Source organism: Caretta caretta, chromosome 2 (genome assembly GCF_965140235.1).
Source record: "Caretta caretta isolate rCarCar2 chromosome 2, rCarCar1.hap1, whole genome shotgun sequence".
Lineage (NCBI taxonomy): Eukaryota > Metazoa > Chordata > Testudines > Cheloniidae > Caretta > Caretta caretta.
Window position 1 is genome coordinate 138009346 of NC_134207.1, and position 25791 is coordinate 138035136.

The 25791-nt window shown below is 40.5% G+C and overlaps 1 protein-coding gene across 5 annotated transcripts in view; it reads left to right on the top strand.

Moving 5' to 3' along the window:
* DNAH5 (dynein axonemal heavy chain 5) overlaps positions 1–25791 on the top strand; it is a 315032-nt gene that overhangs the window by 231766 nt on the left and 57475 nt on the right. For all 5 annotated transcript variants that reach the window (XM_048839609.2, XM_075125448.1, XM_075125450.1 and 2 more), the window contains 10 exons: positions 2406–2637; positions 6877–6991; positions 7280–7456; positions 10762–10965; positions 11378–11557; positions 13321–13458; positions 15412–15547; positions 19389–19705; positions 22414–22569; positions 23030–23212. In XM_048839609.2, coding sequence (XP_048695566.2) covers positions 2406–2637; positions 6877–6991; positions 7280–7456; positions 10762–10965; positions 11378–11557; positions 13321–13458; positions 15412–15547; positions 19389–19705; positions 22414–22569; positions 23030–23212 — 1838 coding nt within the window. The remainder of the gene's footprint in view (positions 1–2405; positions 2638–6876; positions 6992–7279; positions 7457–10761; positions 10966–11377; positions 11558–13320; positions 13459–15411; positions 15548–19388; positions 19706–22413; positions 22570–23029; positions 23213–25791) is intronic.

The following is a 25791-nucleotide window of genomic DNA, read 5'->3' on the forward strand; positions in this document are numbered from 1 at the left end:
GATAGCTAATATTTTGAAAACATTCCATATTGTTGAACCTCACCTGAAAAAGTCCTGATGTGAAAACGCTGAACAAAAGAAAGAAATTAAACCCACACATTTGAAACCAGTCAGGAAGGGAATTCTTCCTCAAAATATGACTAGAGTGTCTGCATATTTAGCAGATAAGCCACAAAAGAATAATTAGCCAACACGGGAGAAAGAAATGTGAAGATTATGCTGGTCGCACTTTTTTCTTCTGGGAGGATAACTATATCATTAACATCACAAATGAGAATATTTTAATGAAATTATCTTCAATGCGATTGTTTCTGAAGAAAACTTTTATTATAGAGTGCTCACTTTCTCACTAAGTTAGTAGTTAATAGGAATGTTCTGGAGGCTCTTCTGCAGAAAATAGGTGGATGATGATGATGTAGGGTCTGGAGAGTAGAGGGAATAGGTTCAAAACCAGTGAGGATGGTAGTTTTAATTCAAAAGTAACATGAATGTTCTACCTATGAGTTGGAATAAAAGGGATTTAATAGAATGTAAGTTTTCAAAATAAGCAGAGTTGATAGCTCTATTTAACTACATGAGCAATACAATAAGTTTTTTAGAGTAACCGCCTCAATTTCAGAAAAGCTGAACTTGCACAACTCCCTTTGAAGTTAATGGGAGCTAAGAGTGCTTAGCAGCTCTGAAAACTGGGAACTAAGGAATCCTGGGCAGGAGATTGGCACAATGCCTATACCTGTCTTATACCCCATTTTCAAGATAGGCTGTGTCCTGATCCCTTTCACAGGGGTAACTTCACCCTGAACATCGATTTTGGTAAAAGCCAACCCATACTATTGAGAATAAATGTGAAAAAATAAAGGAGTCCATCCTTGTGTGAGAGTATGGCAAGAGAGTCAAGGAGAGGATAACAAACTCAGTGCAAATCTGTCTTTTGTGGGAGAGTTATGTTCAAACAGTAACTGTCAGATATGTAGGCCAAGGTTGTAAGGTGTCAATGCCCACCTTGGCTGTGAACAGGACTATTAGATGAAGGCAAACACTGAAGGCTGAGTTCTGGATCAGCTGTGTAAGTACAATGCATGTTTCTTTCTCTTTCTCTCATATGGCCTGAACACAGTAGGTGGAATATGGTGATTGCTACAGATGGGGGGCTGTATGATTCAGGAGTTAGGTGCTGGGATATGGAATATTTTACCTTTAAGTCATTGATTTGAAAATAGCAAGATCAGAAGTGACTAAGACCTCTTACGTTCTGTTGGCTGCTCAAATGCCTATGTGAAATGAATAAGTATTGAGACTACCAACTCTAGTGACCAGGAGTGTCTCCCTATTAGCAATGGCCACTAATTTCAGTAGCAGTCTCTGAGGGTAGTATCAGTAGAATGAAGCTTTATTTAGTGGCCACAGGGCTTGGTGATAAACAAAATATCACCACATAACCTGTAGTGTCTTAGCCAGGCCATATGGGGAACTTAATTGTCAGTGACCAACCTCTCACATAAATAAATTTCCTAAGTATCTTGGAAAGCTGAGGTATCACATAAGCATTTCCTATATAACTTCCCCCAGTTGTTTAGTTTGTTTTTAGAATGTAGTGCTAATGAAAGCTGCCAAACAGACAGCATTGCAGGCTCTCAACCAGAGCTTGACAAAACAATTTCTTGCTGAAAAATTGGTTTTGGGGGTTCCAAAACTATTTGTGAATTCAGATTGAATTTGACAAATAGTTTCAACCAAAAAAACCCAAAAAACAAAATCAAAATAAAAAACTCTAAAAAGCTGACATTTTTTATTTCAACATCTTTGAAAAGTTTAATTTTGACTTGACTTTTTATTTCAAAAGGGCATTTCAGTTTCAAATTCAACCAATTAAAAAACCCACAAAGGGTGAAAAATGGCTAAATCACAATAAAAAATCTGAAAAAAAGCTTTGTTTCAAGTCAATTGAAACATTTCTGTGAAAGCCCCTCCTGTATCACACTTTAAAACAGATTTGTTGGTTCGTAATATCTAGAGTTCCAGGCAAATGTGCAGAAGAGAATAATATGCTATGTCTCAGGTAGCCAGAACCCTTTGTGGAGAATCTAGTTGCAGATGTCTTTAGCCAACAAGTGTTTCCTGATCTGTTCAGTACTCTGATGCAGATAGTACGGTGTGTGTTTGCATATGGACCCATATAAATAAAAAGCTATTTAAAAATATGCCACTTGTTCAGCCCACATACACTCCAAAAAATGTCGTTGAGTTCAGTGGCTTTTCAAGACCTGATAGTTAAATTAGGTAAAACTCTTCTCCATGATGTTGCTGACACACCGCATGCTGTCGTAGAATTTTTCTTCAATATTTGCATGTAAGAAACTAATTTAAATGGGTTAGTTCACAACCTTTTTTTCCTTTCTCTAAAGTATCTGAACATTTCCTATCCTCATATGAAATTGACTGCACCACTGAAACCAAGAAGGAGGTGGTGCAGTGTATGGGCTCTTTCCAGGATGGGGTAGCAGAGAAGTGTGTTGACTACTTCCAGAGATATAGACGTTCTACACATGTGACTCCAAAATCCTACCTATCCTTTATTCAAGGATATAAAGGTACCTACAAAGAAAAGCATGCTGAAGTGAAGACAGTGGCCAATAGGTAAAATGCCTTATTTTGCTCCTTTTTCTCCCCCCACCCCATGGGTACAGAACAGCTCGTGGCAATCAATGGTGATCTCAATTGATGATTCTGATCACTTTATAAAGAAAACAGTGATGTTGGATTTGAATTTTCCTGTCGGGTCTTTCATTCTTTTTTTAAATTAATTTTAATTAATTAATTAAAGGGTATTAATTTAATTTGATCCAATACTAAGGCCATTTTTTGGCCTACAAGTATTTAAATCTATAACAATGAAATAATGTAAGTGGTACTTAACAGGAAAGTAAACATATGAATCTTAGTTTGCTTTTCAGAGCAATTCAGTCATAAATGACATCACTTTGCACAGTAAACTCTTATTTCCATATTTTTCACATGAGCAGTGGAACACGTACATGTGGTATGATTTTGCACTCAAAAGAACATCTAGTTTATCAGAAGGGTGCTTTCTTGTTAAAATTTCATTTTGTTTTATGTGAAAGAGATGGGTATTAACCTTTCTGTGAATTCTGGAGCATCTCTCGCATTCCTCTGATGCATGCTTTCTGCTTTCATGGCCCAAGAGCCTCAGTATACCCTCTGCAGATTCAGGATGATGGACCTTCTACACAAGAAAACCCAGCAAGGTGGTTTGATATGGTCCAGAGAATTTTCAAATATGTTGCTTAAATCAACCAAGTCTCTCTACAGTTCATATTTAAATATGTTTAAAATAGTGTGTAAATCAAGGAATGATGTGTAAATTCAATTGCTTGGCCCCTGCAGCACCAGCCTACCTTTGCAATTAAATAGGTTACAACCAGTATTGGACACCTTCAGCAAGGAATCAGACTGTAGCTTACTTTACTACAGTTCATACTTTGGCTTTGTTGCCAAATGAATCGATCATCTTGCCTTTCTGGTAAAGGTTACGGTCTTTTAAAACCACAAGGCCAGACCAAATCCCTGACCTTCCCAGCCACCATAGATCTCGGATCAGTGCACGTCTTCCAAGGCTTGGCTTTAGTGGTTGGCAACATCTGGGTCCCTAGCCTGCCATTGGCCTGGCAGCTCCGTTCTGTTGCTCTACTCATCCTCTCCTTTTTTTATACTGTATCTGAAGCAGCTAAGTTCTTTGCTTCAGTCCCTGCAGCCACTCTGTCCTCTGACAGGCAGCTCTGTGCTGCTGTGTCTGGTGATTCATGCTGCCTGAGCCTTCATGTATCTTCCTGTCTAGAAGTCAAGAAACCTAACATTTTCAGCTTGCCAAAAGAGTAGCGACTTTGTCACATCATTGCACTGGGAGCTCATGTTGAGTTGTTTGTTCTCTATGATGCCTAATCGCTTGTCAAAGGGCTAACAAGATTCTTGGATATATAAAAAGTGAAGAAGTGAATAAGGGTAGGGAGATGATTTTTACCTCTGCACTATGGCATATATGGCATTGGTGAGACCAGTACTGGAATACTGAGTACTGTTCTGGTATCCTCATTTAAAAAGGAGGCTGAAAAATTGGAGAGGGTTCAGAAAAGTCACAAAAGTGATTTAGGGGCTGGAGACAATGCCTTACAGAGCAACATAATAAGCTACATCAGTTTAGTTTTTCAAAAAGAAAATTGAGAGGTGACTTGATGACCTTCATGGAAAGAAAATGCTGTGTTCTAAAGGGCTCTTTAATCTAGTGGAGAAAGGCATAACAAGAACCATTGGGTGGAAGCTGAAGCCAGACAAATTCAATTTAAAAATAAGGCACAAATTTTTAACAGTGAGGGTGATTAACCAAGCAAAGTAGGGAATTCTCTATTTCTTAACATCTTCAGTTCAAGATTGGAACATGGTGCATTAGCCAAGTAATTGGGCTCTGGTCAGGGGTAATTGTGAAATGTGTTATACAGGAGGTCGGACTAGATGATTTATTGGTACCTTCTGTCCTTAAAGTCTATGAATTTTCCCAGCCTGCTCTACAGCCATTCCATTCTTTGGCTCACTTTGGTTGGGCATTACCTTCTAATATTTGTTCATGTAGGCTTTTCAACCTAGAAATTAAATGTTTCATTAATTCATTTGATGTCACATGATTCAGGTTGCAGGATCAAGGTACTTTTGAAACTCTAGCCAGAACAAATGCCCAGTGATTGGGTGCTTAATTTTTTAGTGTTCCATTGTGAGATGTTTCTAAGGATCCCAATTATCAGAAAATGCTTCCCACCCTCTGAAAATCAGACTTCTTTGAGTGAACCACAAATCAGAAATGACTTCAAAAAGTTGGATGCTATGTTTAACTGACTACCCTGTAAAGTAATAGTTAGTTTCACAGTTTCAAGAATTACTACAGAGAGAAGCTTTTAGTTAGAAATGGGGAAAGCACCTTTTACAGGCCATGGGTTCCCTTACGTGGTTATCTACTGTTCAATCTCTGGTCTTGAGCCCAACAATGATCGCTGTCAAGTGATTAAAAAAAATAATCACGGTTAATTGTGTGATTAATCGCACCATTAAACAATAATAGAGTACCATTTATTTAAATATTTTTGGATGTTTTCTACGTTTTCAAATATATTAATTTCAATTATAACACAAAAAGTGTACAGTGCTCACTTTATATTTATTTTTAATTTCAAATATTTACACTGTAAAAAACAAAAGAAATAGTATTTTTCAATTTGCCTAATATGAGTACTGTAGTGCAGTCTCTTTATCATGAAAGTTGAACTTACAAAGGAAGAATTATGTACAAAAAATAACTTCATTCAAAAATAAAACAATGTAAAACTTTAAAGCCTATGAGTCCACTCAGTCCCATTTCTTGTGCAGTTTATTGCTCAGAAAAACACATTTGTTTGCATTTGCAGGAGCTAATGCTGCCTGCTTCTTGTTTACAATGTTACCTGAAAGTGAGAACAGGCGTTCACATGGCACTGTTGTAGCTGGCATTGCAAGATATTTACGTGCCAGATGCACTTAAGATTCATATGTCCCTTCATGCTTCAGCCATCATTCCGGAGGACATGCGTCCATGCTGATGATGGGTTTTGCTTAATAACAATCCATAGCAGTGCGTACCGACGCATGTTCATTTTCATCATCTGAGTCAGATGCCACCAGCAAAAGGTTGATTTTCTTTTTTGGTGGTTTGGGGTCTGTAGTTTCTTCATCGGAGTGTTGCTCTTTTAAGACTTCTGAAAGCATGCTCCACACCTTATCCCTCTCAGATTTTGGAAGGCACTTCAGATTCTTAAACCTTGCGTTGAGTGCTGTAGCTATCTTTAAAAATCACACATTGGTACCTTCTTTCCATTTTGTCAAATCTGCAGCGAAAGTGTTCTTAAAATGAACAATATGTGCTGAGTCATCATCCAAGACTACTATAACATGAAATATATGGCAGAATGCGGGTAAAACAGAGCAGGAGACATACAATTCTCCCCCCCTAAGGGGTTCAGTCACAAATTTAATTAACACATTATTTTTTTAATGAGCATCATCAGCATGGAAGCTTGTCCTCTGGAATGGTGGCCGAAGCATGAAGGGACATACAAATGTTTAGCATATCTGGCATGTAAATACCTTGCAATGCCGGCTACAAAAGTGCCATGCGAACACCTATTCTCACTTTCAGGTGACATTGTAAATAAGAAGCAGGCTGCAATATCTCCCGTAAATGTAAACCAAACTTGTTTTTCTTAGCAATTGGCTGAACAAGAAGAAGGACTGAGTAGACTTGTAGGCTCTAAAGTTTACATTGTTTTATTTTTGAATGCAGGTTTTTTTGTACATAATTCTTCATTTGTAAGTTCAACTTTAATGATAAACAGATTGTAGGAAATGTAGGAAAACATCCAAAATATTTAATAAATTTCGACTGGTATTCTATTGTTAAACTGTGCGATTAAAACTGCGATTAATCGCGATAAATTTTTTTGAGTTAATCGCGTGAGTTAATGGCAATTAATCGACAGCCCTAATATTCAACCATCTTTAGTCAGTGTGTGCATGGAGAGTTCCAGAGGTCTTTCTCTGTTTTGAATTGTCTTAACAGAAAATTCCTATTTAACCTGTGAAACACCCATTTCTGATAGTAGTGGAAAGTTACATAATGGAAAACTTCGATGACAATTTTTGTACCAATTTCTGTGACATGAAACATTTTTGGCAGTAGCTTTCATATTCATCTTGTTGGTAGAATCATTTTAAAAGGAGAATTATAAAATAGCTGAGGAACCTGTTATGCTCTTTGATTTGTATTTTAAATTGTAGAATGAATACTGGATTGGAGAAATTGAAAGAGGCATCTGAATCAGTGGCTGCTCTAAGCAAAGAGCTGGAGGTTAAAGAAAAGGAGCTTCAGGTTGCTAATGAAAAAGCTGACATGGTAGGCATAGCTTTTTACGCTCCGTGCTCTTTAACTTCTTGTGCTTTGTTTAATTTTCTCATTGACAAGGAATAATTTAAGAAGGAGGAGTCAATTAGGAGTTAAAAAGGGATCTGTGGTATAGCATGACAATAGTGAATGCAATATCTTTATTTGAATATCCTAATAGTTCATGAACATAAAATTAGACAGATGGATTTTTACACTGGAAATTAATACACAGTAACAAATTCTTTCAGCAGTGTATTTTCTTTGATATTTGGTTTTTGTGTTTTTCCCCTTTTTTAGGTTTTGAAAGAAGTCACTGTGAAAGCACAGGCTGCTGAGAAGGTGAAAGCTGAAGTACAGAAAGTGAAAGATAAAGCCCAGGCAATTGTAGACAGCATCTCAGCAGATAAAGCCATTGCTGAAGAAAAGTTGGAGGCTGCTAAGCCTGCTTTAGAAGAGGCAGAGGCAGCTTTAAAGGTCAGTATTACAAGACAGGGACAAGTAGGACTTTCATTTTCAGAGGATGTGCTCCATAGAAAGTAGGCTGGTGGGTTGAGCCACGTACCCTCCCAGTTGACAAACATTTCCTTTTTATCTCATAAATGTTGGTCAAACTCAATATGCTCATGAGTTAGTTAATCCTACAACAAAAGGAATGCTTTCAACACTTAAATACTGATTGTGATTTTTCATGTTAAACTCGCTGCAACTTACATATGTAAAAGCAGCTCAAGTCCTTGGGTTTGATATCACACTGGTAACCAGCTAATGCCACTGCTGGTATTTTGTTCAAACACTGCTGAATAGACAGTGACTAGAGTGCAAACCTGCTTTATTCCATCCTAACATAGGTCACTTCCCTCTTGTCTTAAATTTTCTCCTATTATGTATATTGCACCCAAGTTTATTGCTGTCCTACCCGGTTTGCGTCCTCCTTCATGACTACTTCTGTCAGGTCTCCAATACCTGGAAACACTGTTGCCACTAGTTTTCCCCATGCTCCCTCTGTCTCCAGCTTCGGCCACTACTCCAAAAGACATCTTTGCTGTGAAGTGTTTACGCTGTAACGGAGTAGCACATTCTGTATGTTCTCGGTAGTGGTAATGTCTGTTTCTGCCCATGACTTTACATTATGCATCACTGGGAGTTTAGTTTAGTTTTAGTTTAGTTTAGATCAGTGATACTCAGACCTCAGTGGTTCAGGAGCCAAATTAGCAATCAACATTACCCAAAAGAGCCACAGTAGTGTGAATTAATTCCCTATTATTGTTACAGCAAAATGACTGACCATATATTCTACAATTAGTTAATAACAGTAAAAGCATCCAGATTGGTTAATAACTTAGATCGGTTAATAATTAAATCACACAGTGTTTTCATATCATGTGCTGCAAAGAGCCGCAGGAGACCCATTAAAGAGCCACTTGTGGCTCCTGAGCTTCAGCCTGAGAATCACTGGTTTAGATCTTGTACTGTATAATTCAATGTATTTACACTAGTATGTAATGTGATGATAACTCAGCAGAGAATTTTTGATGGAGAATAACTTCAGTTCCCATTGCTGAAACCTGTTAATCTAATAGTGGAGAGTGGTTGGGGTGGGAACAGAGAGTCTCTGAAGAGCAAAGCAATGAGTGGGAGGTATGGAGTAGTGATGGGAAAAACTCTAGGTTTGCAGGCTCATGTCAAAGTAGTATTCAGACTTTCAGATGCTTTCCTTAACTCTTGAGCAGCCCTCCCCCCAAATGTCTTTCTCACTCATGCACATTATTCCTCCAAATACACCCCTCCTTCCTCTTATCTGCTCTTTTAGGGAGGAGGCGGAAGATGATATTGGCCTTGCAGGGTTGATTTTTTTTCATGAAAAAGTGATTTGAGAGGCCTTCTCTTCACATAAGAGTAGTGGCTTTTGTGCACACTAAGATGTTAGAACACTATAGTGCATTTTGAGGCTTAAACGCCAAGGTGTCCTTTTAAAGCAGAACTGATCATAAGACTTGGGGTTGCAATGACTGAATCATGCTGCACCAGAGTGAAATTATAGGCCACTGGTCACACTCAAAGATATAAATAAGTGGGATGCCCCTGAAGAAAATCCTCACAATAAAAAACTCTGTAAAGGGAATGGGCTCCAAGTTATCTTGACTACCTCTCCAAGAAGATCTGTGCTTCAAGGAAGCTGTAATCAAATACTTAGGAACTTTCTAATGGTTTGGTTTCCATTCTAATATGTGAAGGTTTTGAATATTTACATATTTGATCCACATTAGCTCCCTTGTCTAATGAAGATGAAGACAGCAATGTAGTGTATGACTGAGACAGTCAGAATGCAGTGATAGCATTTACAAGTCATGGATCTGTAACTAAGATTCAGCTATTAAGTACAGTACCATGTAAAACGAAACAGAATTATGGTGCTAGGATTCTTTGCAGGAATTCTGGTTACTGCATAAACCGCTCAAACTACCCCATCAAAGTTTATGGTATCATCAGAAGGCCTCAATGGAATTAATGCACAGTAATTCAGTTGCCTGCAGTATATTTGTCTTCTACCCTATACCCTGTTCCTTGTTTTATTCTGTGATTGGCCAAAAATAAATCTCCGAAGTGAGTTAGTTTTTTGACAGCTATTTTTTTAATGCAGCTATCCTGGTTTTATGAATATTAATTGACAATATAATCTTTGTAAAAATAAATTCCAATATAATCTGAGATATAACATTTAAATAATGCATGTAAAATTTCACTCTGGGTAAAGGTGTCAAATACATTACATAGACACTTATACTCTGTAAAATACAGATGACAATTTCCCATGAGAATATCATTGTTTTTGAAGTCTGAGCAAAGAACAATGTTGGCTTCATCTGCGCTATAACTGCTCACATGACAGCTTCAATAGGGAAAAAGACACATAAGCAGGACCTAACAAACATATGAATAAATATGTATGTAAAATTATTTTAACATTATTTCAGACCACAATTTCCTTTGAGTCAGGGGACACTCCTTGTCAGTTGTGATTGTTGCATAGATTGGTTTTCTCATTATAATAACCTGGTAAATTATGGTCTGCAAGGACTTGAGAATTTTAAATGATCTACTAAGAATTTAATGGAATTTTGCTAACAGCACAGAGAAATGTGTACTGCAATACTGGATTCATTTACAGGTTTCTTAGCTGTTAAGGTGACCTTTAATTGGGTCAATCTGCCCATTCGTCATAACTTCAAGACTTGTCAGTTTTAAATGACAAGATGACTATTAAGTGGAGAAGATAGATTGTCGCCTTACATAACTAATTTTAAAAAATGTAAAATTCTTTAACACAAATTGCCGTCCCTTTGTCCTTTCTATTACATTGATAATTGCTTGTAAAATATGCAAACAAAAGCATTACGTCATGTAACTAAACTTTAGTTATTTAATGAGCTTTTTCTCTTCTTTTTCATCCCTCAGAACAGGCTTGCTTGTATAAATTGCTAAGTGCCTACTTGGTGCGGCTGAGCAGAAATTACTTAGTGGCTTACAAGAGGCAGCAGTTAAAATCTTTCAGAATTGGACCTTTCTAGTTTTATTCAGCTTGAACATGATTTAACAATTAAAAGCTTGTTATGGATACGTAGGTTGGAGTGATTTTTCCGAACAGATCCTATGCCTATAGGATGGATTCAATGCAAGTGTCCATCAATTTTTGATATGTCTGTCTTTGAGATGGTTTACTACATGGTATACTACAGCAGCAACAGTGATAATCCCTTTCCTTCCTCTCGATTTCATAGACAATCAAACCTGCAGACATTGCCACTGTCCGTACACTGGGCCGACCTCCTCATCTTATCATGCGTATTATGGACTGCGTGCTCCTGCTGTTCCAGAGAAAAGTGAACGGTGTGAAAGTGGACCAGGAGAAAAGCTGCACCATCCCATCATGGCAGGAATCACTGAAATTGATGACAGCAGGAAACTTCTTACAGAACCTGCAGGTACTTTAAAAACATAAAGAAGAAAAATGGGTTGTCTGATGACTGTAGCAGAACAAATGTTGTAAGAAGTGTATGTTATTTATTTCACTTTAAAAGTTATGGGGTTTCGACCCATTGTGTTGCAGAGAAACAAATACTGGGCATAATCGTACAGTTTTCACTCAAAGGAAATGTCTGTTGATTTCCCATCTGAGTTTTGTCTAAGTAAGGATTGTGGGATTGGGCTCATTGTCAGATAATTTGCTAAGGCATTGCGGGTAGTTATGTTATCTATTTGCTTAAATCACAGGCCATTTACAAATTAGGATGTGCCAAATAAATTGTCAGTGTGTTTTTTAAAACACCTTTGGATAAGCTGACTGATGTGTGGTAATACAGTGTGGCTAAATTGTTCTCTCCATGATGTCTCCAGCAATTCCCAAAAGACACAATCAATGAAGAAGTTGTGGAGCTTTTGAATCCTTACTTTGAAATGGTAGACTATAACATTGAAATGGCAAAGCGAGTGTGTGGGAATGTGTCTGGCCTCTGCTCATGGACCAAGGCTATGGCTGCATTTTTTTCTATCAACAAAGAAGTGTTACCCTTAAAGGTAAGTCTGTATTGGTAAGCCAGTGGGAGGTATGCATAAATAACACTGTGGGATTTGGCCCAGTGGGCAAACTACTAACTCCAGCATGTGTCTAAGGGGACCCATCACCACTTGTGGGTTTTTAAACAATAAGCATATACATAAGTCAATCCTGGTTTAGTAAAGCTTTTAAGCATGTGCTTGAATGATTTGCTGAACCGGGGCTAATGGGCTCTTTTTCTCTATTTTTTTTAATGAAGTAGAACAGCCCTATCTTACTCACAGAATCTCCCTGTGTATATTTAGCCATGTCTGTTCACTTGGGTGGAAAAAAATTGTGCTGACCACATTTGACGCCTGTAAGAGCTGCAGAACTGAAACAGGTATGGCATAGGGAACTGGATTCTGTTGCATCCATTTCTTGTGTATCCATAGAACAACTAATGTAGGAGCTATACGTGTAGCACTGAGGGAATAACTAGGCCTGCGGAACCTTTATGACAGGTGATGGAAGGAAGCAGAGGGAAAGAACCCAGTTACTTACAGATCCAAGGAGCAGTTTACAGGGCAGGCAGTTCTAAATATGTATTCCTTTTTTGTTTATAAACTAAGCATATTAGATCTGAAAATCACTTACACAATAAATATGAAACTTCAAACTGCCATTTCCACAGAGTTGAAGTGTTTTCTGGGCATTTGCCTGTGCCATTTCTGTTCTCAGATAGATGTACTGAGAGAGAAATTTTTGAAAGTAACATCCACCTTTTCATAAACAAACCTGGATTTGTTCACAGTTGAAGTATTTATTTATCTAACAATGAGACTTGTAGGTGCAAATACAAACTTCATGCAAAACTGAGTAAATCATAATTAACCAAATGCCTCCAGAATTGTAAAATCTGGAATTTAGTAAAATAATATACGAATGTTGGGGACATTTCCTTAGGGCTGGTTTGGACACCAGTATAAGTTGGAGCAGCTTGAGAGCTAATTTTACCAACACCAGCAGGAATGGCCCCCTAGGAACCATGATTCCAGTTGGCTGTTGCAGGAGTGCAAGGCATTGCTGTCTTATCTCAATGCTGCTCCTATATTGAGGGGACCCAGGAGTGAATGGTGTGGAGCTGTCTCTGCTAGCTTCATAACTCTCTATGTCAAAGGAATCCCCAGCTACTCCGTACATGGCCGTTTTCCAGTTGCTTTCTGCTGACTGAGCAGGGCAAAGCATAAGGCCAAGGACCTGGCCTGCCTACGACCCTTTATTTACATTCACAAAATTCTTAATATAAGCATGGGACTTATATAATAAATTAGGGCACTACATGACCTTTAGTACTGGCTTGTTAGTACCGTCTTTTAGAAGAAATGGTGGATTATCTCCTTTATACTTTGAGACCTTTCAAAGAACAGATTGATACTCAATAAGAAGGAATTAGAAGGACATGATCTGAGCATGGAATAGCAATTGGTCTGTGATGTTTATATTTGAATTCAGTAATGTGTTCTCTGTACACATGTAATCTGAGAAAATGTGGAGGGTCATCTGAATGAAATTCTTTATCCACTCCTACGAAGTGATTTACCACAGAATTGCAGCTGAGAATTGTAGCAGAATTCAGTCTGTCAGACAATTGAATTGAAAGGATTCTGAGTAATAGCTCAATTATACAGATCAGTTTAAATTTTAAATATAATGCTGTGAAGCTTTAATTGAGATGTGCTTTATACCAAATGCTTTGAAACATTTTGCGTATGAATTTGCTTTGCATATGTATATTTTGTAGGCTAATTTGGCAGTCCAGGAGAATCGCCTTGCCACTGCCATGCTAGATCTGCAGAAAGCCCAAGCAGAGTTGGATGACAAGCAAGCTGAATTAGATTTTGTACAGGCAGAGTATGAAAAAGCCATGAGGGAAAAACAGGTGCAGTATTCTTTACATTACGATACACTTTGACTGTTTTAGTCATTGATACTATTTATGGAACCACAAAATACAGTGCATCTCCTCAAACTCACTATTGTCCTTTGGAATGGAGAATTTAGGGAACAAAATTTGAATTTGTTGAGGAGATCTTTGTGTCGTTGTTGTTGTTGTTGTTGTTGCTTTCTCATATACTTGCCTGGCCTACTTTCCTGCCTCATTAAAACCCACTGTGTATGTAGCACAAAGCTTCATGCATTGAACACTGCATTTGCTACATGAATATGTGAATATTTCTGTGCGCAGACATTTGAAATTGTGGACTTTAAGCTCCCGGGCTGGCACATGTCACCCACCTTTCACCAGCACTAACATACATGTGTATAGTAAAAAAATTGAAACAAAATTTAAAGGCTCCCATGAAGGGGAACAACCAGAATTTTCCTAATGAGGGGGCCAGAGGGTGCTGGCTTGGATCCTTAGGGTCAAGCGGGGTGGGGTGGGGGGGGGAGTACATATGAGAGTCTCCCTGGGGTTGTCAGATCTGCCTGAAATGTTCATTCAGAGATGCATTTTGTGACAGTGTCTCAGGGGCAGTAGCTGGGTCCCTTTTGGTCCCCCCCATGCCACGCACAATGACATATAGGAGGTATCCCTATCCCCAGGGGCACAGATGGAAGCTCCCCGCACTGTACAGTGGTATGGGATCTTCCCCTTCTAGGAACCATCTTTTCAAGTCCTCCTCAGCCCTGGACTCCTCCCACCTGTATCAGCCCTGGGGTTCCCATGATGGATCTGTGGTCTGTATTGCTCCAGCTGCTCTGCGCTGCAGATTTGGCCGCCCTCACAGCTGCAGAGAAAGCTCAACTAGCCAGCTTTGACTCAGTTGGGGCAGCCACAGGAGGGACCCAGAGTGCATGATCCTGCACACAGCACCTGTGCCATAGAGTTGCCCACTAGGGGAAGGGACCAGGAGCCACTGGGGTTTGTGTGTGTTCTCTGTGGCCCCCTGTGGGATGTGTGTGTGGGGGTCTGAGCCTTAGCAGGGTTAATGCATAGTGATGGAGCATTTCAGTTTTACGTGCTATATGCTATGCACTATGACTAAGGCCGTGTTTTAGTCACGGGTGTTTTTAGTAAAGTCATGGACAGGTCACAAAAATTAATGGCCTGTGACCTGTCCATGACTTTTACTATATACCCCTAATTAAAACTTGGGCCGGGAGGCCACGGGTGCTCTGGGGGGGTGGTCTCGGAGTGCCGCGGGTTCTGGGTGAGGTGGCCCAGCCCCCCCACTGGTGCTGGGGGAGAGGTAGGTGGTGGCCCGCGGCCCAGAACCCCCACTGGTGTGAGCGGGTGGGGGAAGGTTGGTGGGGCTTGCAGGCTCACTACCTGGCTCCACGTGTCCCTGCAGCTCCTAGGGGGAGGGGCTGTCGGGGGGGACTCTGTGCGCTGCTCCCGTCACAAGTGCCAGCTCCGCAGCTCCCATTGGCCAGGAACCACAGCCAATGGGAGCTTTGGGGACAGGGCCTGCAGGCAAAGGCAATGTGTGGAGCCCCCTAGACCCTCTGCCCACGAGCTGCAGGGACATGCTGGTGGAAGCCAGGGGACCCCCCCTCAGGTAAACGCTACCCCACATCCAAACCCCTTGCCCCAGCCCTGAGCCCTCTCCCACACACCCAAACTGCTGCTGCTGGCCCAGGGGGCTGCCCAGCCAGGCAGCCCCCGAGCCAGTACCGGCCGCTGCAGAAGTCACACAGGTCATGGAAAGTCAAGGAATCCATGACTTCTGTGACCTCCGTGACAGAAACGCAGCCTTAACTGTGACACTTGGTATATGGTAATGCAGTAAATATTAAAGTACTATTTGTGAGTCATTATTCCATTAAGGGTTTAATTAAGATTAGGTTTTTCCTTCCACTTCCAATCAGTGTTTTTTTGTGTGGTCTATAGACCTTGCTTGAAGATGCAGAACGCTGCAGACATAAGATGCAAACAGCCTCCAGTCTTATAAGTGGTCTAGCAGGTGAAAAAGAGAGATGGACTGAACAGAGTAAAGAGTTTGCAGCACAAACCAAGAGGCTTGTGGGTAGGAATAATTTTTCATTATACAGACTTACTGTGAACTCGTCCTGTGACTATGAACTGGAGTGAAACTAAGGTCACCTGGGTTCTATTCCTGCCCTTCAAGTGGCTTCTTTGGGTGATTCTTTAGCTCTAAAATGATGATAAAGACTAATTCTCTTTGTAAAGCACTTTTTGTCATCTTTGGGTGTGAAACACTACATAAAAGTAAGATGCACATAGTAAGGTACAAACTAGTGTGTATAGCATATAAAACTAGTGATAACTCATGATACTTTCATGCTTGTATAGTAATGTTAGGGAGTATAATCTGTGGGCTGCAGCCAGGGTGACATGTTAGTGGTTACTATTACAGAAGCAGCATAGTTTGTATAGCTAAAGATGTTAAGATTAGTGTCTGAAATAGAGATTAATTGTTCTGTATGAATAATACAGTGTATCCTCCCCACACTTAGAGCACTTATTCTTCAAGGATAGAATAACTTTTTGGACAATTTTCCAGTGAATACTTTCAGTTGTAAGTGTATTTACAGTAAGTAACCTTTTTCAGATCCTGCTAATAAATTCATGGTTTTTGAGATAAAAATAGATTTTTCTACACTGTAAAAATTATAAGGAATAAACTACTTTGAAAGTTGACCATGTTGCTTCTATATGTTTACGCTATTGCTCATCAGTTTCTCTCTACACAGTGATAATCATTTAAAAAAAATCATCCACTAATACTGTTGTCATAATTTGTCCGAATCTAAACTTTTGATTTAAAAAGAGTTGTTAGCCTTCTAGTCTTGTTTGCAAACTAACAGGATAGTGTTGGAGGATATTTGTGTTGGTTAGTGGAGTGTCCTGATGGTGGGGGACTAGTACTTGGGGACTGGTACTGTACTGTGCGAAGGTTGAACTCACTTTTTTTATTTCCGTGATTTCTATAGTTTGCACTGCTGAGTGGAAATAACTTCAACTACTTAACAGTTAACTATTTTGTTGATCTTGTCAGGCATTTGGACTGGATTTTGGTCTTCAGTGTCTGTCAAAGCTCTGAATCTACGTTACAAGCCACCTTTAAAAATACCAGTTTCACAGGTTTTAAATTTTTCTTCTGATAACATGTAGCGTCCATGGCCACGCAGAATGTAACAGTGGCCATGATGTGCGCCAGGGCCACTGGGAAATTAATGGGAATGAGCTCAAGTTCTTATGCTCCAAAAACCCAAGCCCCTGCCTCTTGAGCTGGAAAAAAATTAATTTATCTACTAGCTGTATAAAAATGTGGGTTGAACAGTTCAGATTCTGTCCAATAGAGAGCACAGATCTTAATGATTACATTAGCATGCCATGTAGACAACTGCTGTGGAATTAGAAAAATCATGGATACAGCTGAACATGTTACTTTTGTTGCATCAAATCATGGGTGCCTAGAATATATCAAAACATAAGGGTATTCCCTGCTTTCACTCCCATTACTGAAGGAGACACTGGAGCTACTGGCTAAGCAGCAGTTCTGCTGAAAAGGACCTCGGGATTACAGTGGACAAAAAACTGGATATGAGTCAGCAGTGTGCCCTTGTTGCCAAGAAGGCCAACGGCATATTGAGCTGTATTAGTAGAATTGCCAGCAGATCGAGGGAAGTGTTTATTCCCCTCTATTCGGCACTGGTGAGGCCACACCTGGAGTATTGCATCCAGTTTTGATCCCCCCACTACAGAAGGGATGTGGACAAATTGGAGAGAGTCTAGCGGAGGGCAACGAAAATGATTAGGGGTTTGGGTCACATGACTTATGAGGAGAGGCTGAGGGAACTGGGATTATTTAGTCTGCAGAAGAGAAGAGTGAGGGGGGATTTGATAGCAGCCTTCAATTACCTGAAGGGGGTTCCAAAGAGGATGGAGTTCGGCTGTTCTCAGTGGTGGCAAATGACAAAACAAGAAGCAATAGTCTCAAGTTGCTGTGGGGGAGGTTGGATATTAGGAAACACTATTTCACTAGGAGGGGGGTGAAGCACTGGAATGGGTTACCTAGGGAAGTGGTGGAATCTCCATTCTTAGAGGTTTTTAAGGCCTGACTTGACAAAGCCTTGGCTGGGATAATTTAGTTTGTGTTGGTCCTGCTTTGAGAAGGGGATTGGATTAGATGACCTCCTGAGGTCTCTTCCAACCCTAATATTCTATGATTCTATGTTTACATTGTTACAGCTCTGGCATGTGGGATATGGGTAGCTACATGCCAAAGTGTAAAGCCAGCTGCATCCACACTGTGGCGTGTAGCTGTATTCATCAGTGTAAGGCTCTGGCAGCAGGGAGGCAGTGAGATGAACACTGCTAAAAATAGCGGTTAGATGGGAGAGACACTACTTGGGCATGCAGAAAGCCCATGTAATATATTATGCCATAAGTTCTGGCATGTCTTTGTTTACCTAAGCAGTGCCTCACCGTCTGTGCTATTATTTATACCTGTGGTAGGGTGTGTGTGCAATATGTGCACTCTACATGTTGCAGTGAGTGAGTGTGCAGTTTAGATGTACCCGGGGATATGGTATTTTCTGCACACACTCCCTGTTTTTTCAGACTAGGTTGGGCTCTCAGCACCGAGTAAGGAGGTGACTGGGGGAAAAACTCTGCTCTTCCATCCTCCTGCCAAAAATAGGCACTGTGCTGTTCCTGCCTCCTGCCTGAAATGGCTATTTCTCCTGCACTCCTGCTTTTCAATGTTTCACTGCAGAGCAGGGAGAGGGAAAAAACCCCAAAGCTGAAGGAGACCATCAGCACCAGACCTTCCCCCACCCTGAGGCTAAAGATTAATGATTAAGCAAAGCAAGACAAGAGGGTGACCTCCCTGCACCTTTAAGTGTGGGGAGTATTTGGCTGGCTGGCTGGCTGAATGAAGGGAACAGTGCTTTATGGCTGGGGGGAGAGGAGAACTGTTGCGAAAGGAGACAGTGTGGTGGCTGACTCACCCCCTAGGAATGCAGGGTTTAAAAGGGGCAGCCCTGTACCAAAAGCTCTGTTTTACACAGAGCAGTCTTGGAGGCAGCTAAACTAATTGCTGGCGCCTCCCTGTGGCAGCTGTCCAGTGCCAGTACTCCATAGGGAAGGTATACAGTGACCAGATAAATGGCTTGGAAAAGGACTTAAAAAGAGGTATTCAATAAAGGAATGAACGGGGAGCCGTTAGGGACTCCTATGATTGGTATGGCAGGGAGCCAACCCCCCATTCCTATAGGCCACTTTAACCCTCCTATGAGGGGAGTGGATGGTAAGATCCCGGGAATGGATTTGCTGGAGAGACCTGGATGGAAAAATAGGGGGGAGCTCATGGAAGCCCCCCTGGTATGGTAAGATCCCAGGAATAAATTTGCTGGAGGCACTTGGATGGAAAAAGAGGGGGAGCTGGTAAAAGCCCCCCAGGTAATAATGGAATAAACATGGGGTTACCTGCACTGTACACTTTTATCTGCCGGTTAGTCCCAGACATCTAATAATAAAGTTGCGGCCTAATTAAAACCCATGTCAAATGTCCTTCTTTTGGTATAGTCAGACAACAGATCCTTGCTGGTATGATACACTGGGAACTTTCAGAACATCTTGGAAAGACTAAATTTTTTAAATGGTCCCAAAGTCTCAATAAAATCATGAGGTCAAAATTAGGAAAAAAACCCAACATTTTCCGTGATATTTTGCACACAGCATAGTCAAGCAAATAAATCTACTCTTACACTATAAATTCTACTGTAGCTCCCATTGGAAGCTTTGCCTGTCTCTCTTGTTTGTTTCCTGGAAGCACATGTATTACTCTAATAGAGCTGCCACAGTGTTTCAGTATCTCGTGTTTTTTTTTTTTTTTTCAGGCGATGTATTGCTGGCTACAGCTTTTCTATCGTATTCTGGTCCTTTTAACCAAGAGTTCCGCAATCTGTTGTTAAATGATTGGCAAAAGGAAATGAAAACCCGGAAAATCCCATTTGGCAACAACCTAAACCTCACAGAGATGTTGATTGATGCTCCGACCATCAGTGAGTGGAACCTCCAAGGATTGCCAAATGATGACCTATCCATACAGAATGGAATTATTGCCACGAAAGCAGCTCGTTATCCTTTGTTAATTGATCCACAGACTCAGGGAAAAATTTGGATTAAAAATAAGGAAACCAAGAATGAACTTCAGGTAACTTGAATGAAGATATTTTCATAACCTCTAGTAGCTCTTACTTAGCTGCCAAAATGCTTGGCTAATCAGGAGGTTCAGGTTGTAGCTAGCAATTATAATGTTTATCTACTACCTCTGTTGCATGCAGTCAGTGTACACTCTAGGTAGATTTAGCATTGAGCACTAGAGCAAATTCTCTCCTTTGTTGCCTTGTAACCAGGCAAACCTGTTGGTTTCAGTGGGCTTGCTCGAAGCATAGTCCAATGAAGAATGTGGCTGGTAGTGTGCAGATGGAAGACCTGATAAATTCCACAAGGAAAATGTTGGATGCCATAAACCCTAGGAAAATGAAAATGTGTATGCCGTAGTTTGTCTTCTTATAGACTCATAGACCAGAAGGGACCATCATGATCATCTAGTCTGACTGTCTGCACATTGCAGCCACAGAACCTTGCCGGCCCACCCACTCCTGTAATAGACCCCTAACTTCTGGCTGAGTTAATGAAGTCCTCAAATTATGATTTAAAGACTTAGAGAATCCACTCTTTACACTAATTTAAACCAGCAAGTGACCCATGCTCTATGCTGCAGAGGAAGGTGAAAAACCCTCAGAGTCTCTACCGATCGGATTTAGGGGAAAATTTGTTCCCAATCCCAAATATGGCAGTCAGACTCTGAGCATGTGGGCAAGACCCACCAGCAAGACACATGGGAACGAATTCTCTCTAGTAACTCAGAGCCCTGTCCATCTATTGTCCCATCACTGGCCCTTGGAGATATTTTCTGCTGCAGTTGCAGATTGGCTACATTCCATTGTAGGGAGTCTCTTCAGACCATCCCCATCCATAAATTTATCAAGCTCAATCTTGAGGCCAATTAGGTTTTTTGTCCCCACTGCTCCCCTTGGAAAGCTGTTCCAGAACTTCACTCCTCTGATGGTTAGAAACCTTCATCTAATTTCAAGGCTAAATTCATTAATGGCCAGTTTATATCCATTAGTTCTTATGTCAATATTGGCACTTAACTTAAATAACTCCTCCCTCACGCTGGTATTTATCCCTTTGATATATTTATAGAGAGCAATCGTGTCTCCCCTCAGCCTTCTTTTGATTAGGCTAAACAAGCCAAGGTCTTTGAGTCTCTCCTCTCGTAAGGTAGGCTTTCCATTCCTTGGATCATCCTAGTAGCCCTTCTCTGCATCTGTTCCAGTTTGAATTCATCCTCCTGTGAGCTGGCCGTGCCCTCACTCCTCCTCCCCAAGAGCCTCCTGCATGCCACAGCTGAACAGGAGGTGCGGGGAATGAAGGGGAGGCACTGATTGGTGGGGCTGCCAGTGGGCAGGAGGCACTGGGAGCGGGGGGGAGGGGGGTGGGGTGCTGATGGGGGGCTGCTGACGTATTACTGTGGCTCTTTGGAAATGAGCATTGGTAAATTCTGTCTCCTTCTCAGGCTCAGGTTGGCCACCCTGATCTATCCCTTTCTTAATTATTTCCAGCATTCTGTTTGCTTTTTTGATTGCCACTGTACATTGAGTGGATGTTTTCAGAGGACTATCCACAGTGACTCCAAGACCTCTTTCTTGAGTGGTAACAGTTAATTTAGACTCCATCATTTTATGTGTATAGTTGGGTTTATGTTTAATGATGTAGGTTTGTGGATATTTAGAAGGAGCGCCTCCCAAGCATGAGCCTTGTACTTATCTGTAACTGGTACCTGAAAGTTCTGCATCTCTTATATATTGGTAACAATTGTATAACTAATGATATTAATGAAGTATTAGTGGATTTGAATTAGGCAAGAGCAAACAAACTAGACTGTGATGATTTATCATCTTATTGGTCTTGTATTGTTGGGGTGAGAAAAGCAGCTGAGTTTTAAGCTTAAAAAGCAAAGCTGATGCATGATTTGCACTATGCAAAACATTTTACACAGGAAAAAGTTAAATTTAGGTTGGGTTCACCACCGCTGTATCCCACTTTTACTCTGGTGGAATTAAACCAGTTCAAAACTGGAGTACCAAGATGATGAATCATGTTTGTGAACTTTTGGACCAAGTTTATGAATTGGTACATTATGAAATGTACATGACAGAGGGGCATTGCTGGTACATGGTGGCATATATCACATAGGTAGATGTGCAGGTGAACGAGCCTCTGATAGTGTGGCTGATGTGATTAGGTCCTATGATCGTGTCCCTTGAATAGATATGTGGACAGCGTTGGCAACGAGCCAACGACACCATTAAATTAGGGTTGAATAAAGAGTGGGAGTGGATGAGTCGTTACACAAACTAAAAACAATTTCCCCATGCTAATTTCCGCCTATTGTTACTCACACCTTCTTGTCAACTTTTGAAATGGGCCATCCTGATTATCACTACAAAAGTTTTTTTTCTCCTGCTGATAAGAGCCCACCTTAATCGATTACTCTCATTCTCGTTGGTATGGCAACCTCCATTTTTTCATGTTCTCTGTGTGTATATATATCTATATCTGTATATCTTCCTACTGTATTTTCCACTGCATGCATATGAAAGCTTATGCTCAAATAAATTTGTTCGTCTCTAAGGTGCCACAAGTACTTCTCGTTCTTTTTGCTGATACAGACTAACACGGCTACCACTTTGAAATCTATAACCATAGTAAACATACCAAAAACATTTTGTTTTACCAGTGCTCTCATAACAGAGTGTGGCGTAATATACTGGCTATATGTCATATTTCTAGATCACGTCTCTGAATCACAAGTATTTCAGAAACCACTTAGAGGACAGCCTTTCTCTTGGAAGGCCACTACTGGTTGAAGATGTTGGGGAAGAGCTTGATCCAGCATTGGATAATGTTTTGGAGAAAAACTTCATCAAAACTGGTTCTTCCTATAAGGTAAAAGAAGAAAATATAACTGTAAGGGAGTGCATTCAAATATTAAAATAATGCTAATTCTCTACAGCTATGATAGCCTTATGCTTGGATTTGTGGATAACCAAGATATTTAAACCTTGCATTTTCTTCTTCTGTTAGTCTTAAACGGGATTATAAGCATTAGAATCCTATTTAAAACCCCATTGTGCTGTCTTGTAAATTAATTATTGCATGTATAATTGTGCAGAAATTACAGAATCAGACAAGTTTCTGAACGAGTAGCTTGAGGCACTGCATGGATATTTTCTTTGCACAATTTTTTAATATAGAATTGGCTTTTTAGTTAGATCTTTCCAAAATACAGTAGCAGAAAAATTTAACTTGTACATTCTGAACTATGTTGTAAGAATGTGACCCTTACTATCAGTGCTTTTCAGTTCATCTGTCTGTTTCATGATATCTCATTGTGTTTTGCAATAAGGTAAAAGTTGGTGATAAAGAAGTGGATGTCATGAATGGCTTCAGAATTTACATCACCACCAAGCTCCCAAATCCGGCATATACCCCTGAAATTAGTGCTCGCACATCCATTATTGACTTTACTGTGACTATGAAAGGTCTAGAAGATCAACTCCTAGGGAGAGTCATTCTCACAGAGAAACAGGTAGGAGGAAAATAATTCCACTGTATTTCTATTCGGTTTAGAATGTACAGACGTGTGTGCGTGTGTTGAGGGCAAGTTTCACTTGAGTTAAATTGATTATTCCGTTCTCTCATAGTACAGGGTTACTGCTTTTCAGTTCTCTATGAACAACCTTGGGTACAGCCATGTTCAGAGAGCTCTTAAAAATAAGCACAATCATACAACAAAGTTGGTATGATCCTGCAAAAGCTTTCTTGACTTTTTTTTGCTTAGTCTTCCCTTTACCCACTGATAGAGGTCTTCTAGTCTGTCTTTCTCAAACATGCACATTTTCTATCGTTTTTGTGTGAGTGCAAAATATACTACTTTGGATTCCAACGTATGGTAAATAAAGTTTTCCATTCAAAATATGGTCTTTTAAGGTCAGAGAATCCCTTTAAATCAGTAGCAGTAATTAAAGGACAATGTTTTGCTCTGCTGGTTTGAAGTTTTGACTGCCATCACTTCCCACAGAGATTTAGGTTTTCCTCTGTCCTTCCACCACAACCATAGGTTTTTCATAATATGTCCTGGTCTGTAGCCCTGGTGAGATCTTCCATGGTGTACGGTTCCTCCAGGAGCCAGTAGACCAACAGATGTTCCATGGTTTGTTTCACCGCAGTCACATGTATCTGGGTCACTGGAATAGCCGCACATCCACATATGGACTTTTGTCCTGTCAACTTTTGTTTGGAAGCAATTTAAAAATAGATCTCTAACCACTGGCTGAGTTACTGAAGCCCTCAAATTATGATTTAAAGACTTTAAGTTAAAGAGAATTGACCATTTACTCTAATTTAAACCCTGTAAGTGATCCATGCCCCAAACTGCAGAGGAAGAGGAACCCCTCGCACCAGGGTCTCTGCCAATCTCACCCAGAGGAAAATTCCTTCCTGACCCCAAATATGGTGATCGGTTAGACCCAAGCATGTGGGCAAGACCCACCAGGCAGATACCTTGGAAAGAATTATCTGTGGTAACTCAGAGACTTCCCCATCTAATGCCCCTTATCTGGCGGTTTTTCTGTTTTCCTTGTGAAAGCTCTCCTGCTATCTGGTGGACTGATTTTAGCAAGAATATAAAAGCTGTTCATATTTGTTGGTTTTAGACATCCTGTAATGTAGCAGCAGCTGTCATTTAATATAGGGTTCAGCTTCTTTGTGTGAGCTGATCTTTTCCACACAGGACATGCATATTCAACCATCGAATAAACAAGTGTAAGTGTGGTGGCTCTTAATGTTGCTGGGTTGGTTCCCCATTCTGAATTTGAAAGCTTCCGGAGTATGTCATTCTGGGTGTTAACTTTGCCTTATGTCTTCTCCATGTGTGCCTTGAAGGAGAGAATGCGGTCTAGCGCTACTCAAAGATAGACAGGGATTCCAGCAGTGGGCAAATGATACCCCATTACAGATGAAGTTGTCTATTGATCTCATGATACCAAAAATGGAACAGGCCTAATTTGCATTTTGGCTTGGTTGGTATGCAATTGGTTCTTGGTATAATAGACTGAGAGCGCAGACAGTATTGTTGTTAGCATAGTTTTGATCTGGGCATAGATCATCAGCATAGATAAAACTTCTTGTGCCAACATGAATCAGTTGATCATTCATGCAGATGAGGCGTATTGGCAAGAGTATGCTCCCTTCTGGAAGGCCATTTTTCTATTACCATCATCAGGTCCCCTTCTTGTATTGTTCAACATAAAGATGTTGGTTCTCTAATAGAGATCTTATAAATCATAGAAGGTGGTGATCTTTCATCCTTGTTGTCATAAATATAAAGGGAAGGGTAAACCCCTTTAAAATCCCTCCTGGCCAGAGGAAAAATCCTCTCACCTGTAAAGGGTTAAGAAGCTAAAGGTAACCTCGCTGGCACCTGACCAAAATGACCAATGAGGAGACAAGATACTTTCAAAAGCTGGGAGGAGGGAGAGAAACAAAGGGTCTGTGTCTGTCGGTATGCTGCTTTTGCCAGGGATAGCCCAGGAATGGAGTCTTAGAACTTTTAGTAAGTAATCTAGCTAGGTATGTGTTAGATTATGATTTCTTTAAATGGCTGAGAAAAGAACTGTGCTGAATAGAATGACTATTTCTGTCTGTGTGTCTTTTTTGTAGCTTAAGGTTTTGCGTAGAGGGATTCTCTATGTTTTGAATCTAATTACCCTGTAAGGTATCTACCATCCTGATTTTACAGAGATGATTCCTTTACTTCTATTAAAAGTCTTCTTGTAAGAAAACTGAATGCTTTTTCATTGTTCTCAGATCCAAGGGTTTGGGTCTGTGGTCACCTATGCAAATTGGTGAGGATTTTTACCAAACCTTTCCCAGGAAGTGGGGTGCAAGGGTTGGGAGGATTTTGGGGGGAAAGATGTGTCCAAACTACGTTTCCCAGTAAACCCAGTTCAAGTTCGGTGGTGGCAGTGGAGATCCAGGGGCAAAGATTAAAATTAATTTGTACCTTGGGGAAGTTTTAACCTAAGCTGGTGAAAGTAAGCTTAGGAGGTTTTCATGCAGGTCCCCACATCTGTACCCTAGAGTTCAGAGTGGGGGAGGAACCTTGAC